We start from the raw sequence: 2315 nt of genomic DNA on the forward strand, positions 1-2315 counted from the left end.
GTTCAGCACACGTATCAACGGATACTATCCGTCGCATCACTGTTGACAAGTCACAACAACAAATGCTGAGTTGTTGCGATGGCGATCGATCTGGCGAGTTGAGTCTCGCGTCGATCGATCGGCCGCACCGTTGTGCTTTTGTCCCTGATATACGAGTCTGGTAGGCTTCGGATCCACATATCAGTGACAAATGAGCGTTGCAATCGACTGCAGTGGATTTGATCTCCTTTAATTTTCGGACGCAACGGGCGGCGCGCGCGACATTGGCACGGCAGCCGCGCGTGGCTCCGACGCTCGCATGCACCGACCCACCGCCAAATGTTGTACTACAGTAGACTACTCCACCTCGGTACGACCAAAAAAACGTTGGCCGATGTCTCTGCCAATCTGCCATGCGTCAAGGTGCACGGTTGTCATTGTCAACAAGTAGTGTCGTAGTGGTACATACCGATGCAGGTTCATGCATGCGTGATTTCTTGGTTTTGTTTCTCCGGTACCACTACACTCGACTCCAGCTGCCGGCCTAAGCTTTTTTTGTTGGAGAAGCTAGCATAGCCCACAGGTTCCCTTGATTCCTGGAGCTGGCTCATCCAGAGCCAGCTGCTCCCTAATCATCATCACTTACATTATTCTCTTTAACAAAAAACAAAAACAAACAAATGATACTCCATATATACTACTAGTACTAGTAGCCATAGTACTGTTGTAGTAGCTACAAAGAGAGGCTCATGGGTTATCCTTGTGTTTGAAGCCAAAGAAAGAAACTTAATCAGAGACGAACAAGCCACACCAACTTTACACTGGTCCCCAAGCCCACATGGGCCAACGGGAAACCACTTCCCACTCTCCCACTCCCACTCCACTGCCCCACTCACCTCTACTCCTATAAAATCTCACCGTCCACATGTACCCGAGACCTCGAACCATCCATCCATCTATCCACCCAACCACTCTCTCGCTCGCTAGCTCATCGCTCACCGGCCGGTTGAGATGGCGGCGGAGGGCAATGCGTCGTCGTCGTCGACGGCGACGGGAAGGGGGTGCGGGCTGGCGCTGGGGAGGTTGGTGAGGAAGCTGAGGAGGCAGAGCAGGATGATGCTGTCCACGGCGACGTCGTCGCGGCCGCCGGCGGCGGCGAGGTGCCAGTACGACCCGCTCAGCTACGCGCGCAACTTCGACCGGAGTGGCCTCGGCGACGACGGCGGCGACGTCTCCGCGCAGCTCTACCACCGCTACACCTTCGCCTCCCGCTTCGTTCTCTCCTCTTCGTCCACGGCCGCTCGCCGGCAGCCGCAATAGGGGCCGAGACCGATGCTAGCTGAGGCACGCATGGCCGGTCTGCGCGTGCCAGTGCTGCGCGTAGCTAAGCTAGCTAGCTTAGCTCTAGCCATTAGAGGTAGATGCACTCTTGTTCTTCATCCTGCAGTGTTGTTAATTAATTAGTGTGTTCATATGAGGAGGGAGTGGTGGTTGTAAGGGATTTCTTCCATGGCTCTCTCCATTGGCCGAGATGATGGTTTCGATCTCTCGTGCTGATTTCTTGGAAATCCATGCACATTATTCCTGATATAAATCGTCCCATTAATTCCTTTTTTTCATGAAATTCTGAAATTGGCTGATTAAATCGCCGAGATCAAGAAAAATTGGATGCTCGCCAACTTTGTAGTAGATGTTGTGTTGATTGCATCATTCAGGCTACAATAGTTGTTACGGCGTCGTTGCGTTGTCGCTGCATTCTACAGTAGTCGGTCACTACTACTACTCACTAGTGTCACCGCTGCGCCACAGCGATTATTCGCACGGGACCCCTGTGCCCACGGGTGACGGTGCCGACCACCGGCGAGGACGCGAGATCGATCGGTGCTACTAGTAAATAAAATTTCACATTTTCACTGCTCCTGCATTGATTCGAGGAGCGGAAGGGCTCGAAGAAAAAAGAGAGGAAAAATAGAGAAGAACGGTTGCTCTGTGCAGCAAATTTCCAACGACGGAAAGCAAAGAACTTTTTTTTAGAATCACAGTATAAACGTGTGCACACTTAACCGTATGAATGTATTAACATATATACACTAATTGACATTATACTCCTACTACTAGATTTTTCACGTACCTGATCTTGAGGCCCAATCGTTTGCCAAATTGAAAACCCAAGTCCAATTATAGGCCAGGCCCTCTTGAAGGTGCAGACTTCAGAGGAGACTGCCTGTTTGGGGTTAGGCTCTACTAATGGCCCATTGTACTTATCGGCCTATAGCTTTTGGCCCAGTTCTCCATCGCATAGGCTGAATATTTCTGCCCAAAGTATCACGGTGATC

At 51.1% G+C, this 2315-nt stretch overlaps 1 protein-coding gene across 1 annotated transcript; it reads left to right on the top strand.

The window, feature by feature from the left end:
* Positions 1-920: 920 nt before the first annotated feature.
* On the top strand, positions 921-1603 carry LOC4341783 (uncharacterized). Its single transcript, XM_015787047.3, has one exon. The coding sequence runs from the start codon at positions 991-993 to the stop codon at positions 1297-1299; it is 309 nt and encodes a 102-aa protein (XP_015642533.1). The 5' UTR covers positions 921-990; the 3' UTR covers positions 1300-1603.
* The last annotated feature ends 712 nt before the right edge of the window (positions 1604-2315 follow it).

Source organism: Oryza sativa, chromosome 6, assembly GCF_034140825.1.
Source record: "Oryza sativa Japonica Group chromosome 6, ASM3414082v1".
In the NCBI taxonomy this organism is placed as follows: domain Eukaryota; kingdom Viridiplantae; phylum Streptophyta; class Magnoliopsida; order Poales; family Poaceae; genus Oryza; species Oryza sativa.

What these genes read in the sequence shown, in the direction of transcription:
- LOC4341783 (XM_015787047.3), top strand. Translation starts at nt 991, where the DNA reads ATGGCGGCGGAGGGCAATGCGTCGTCGTCGTCGACGGCGACGGGAAGG.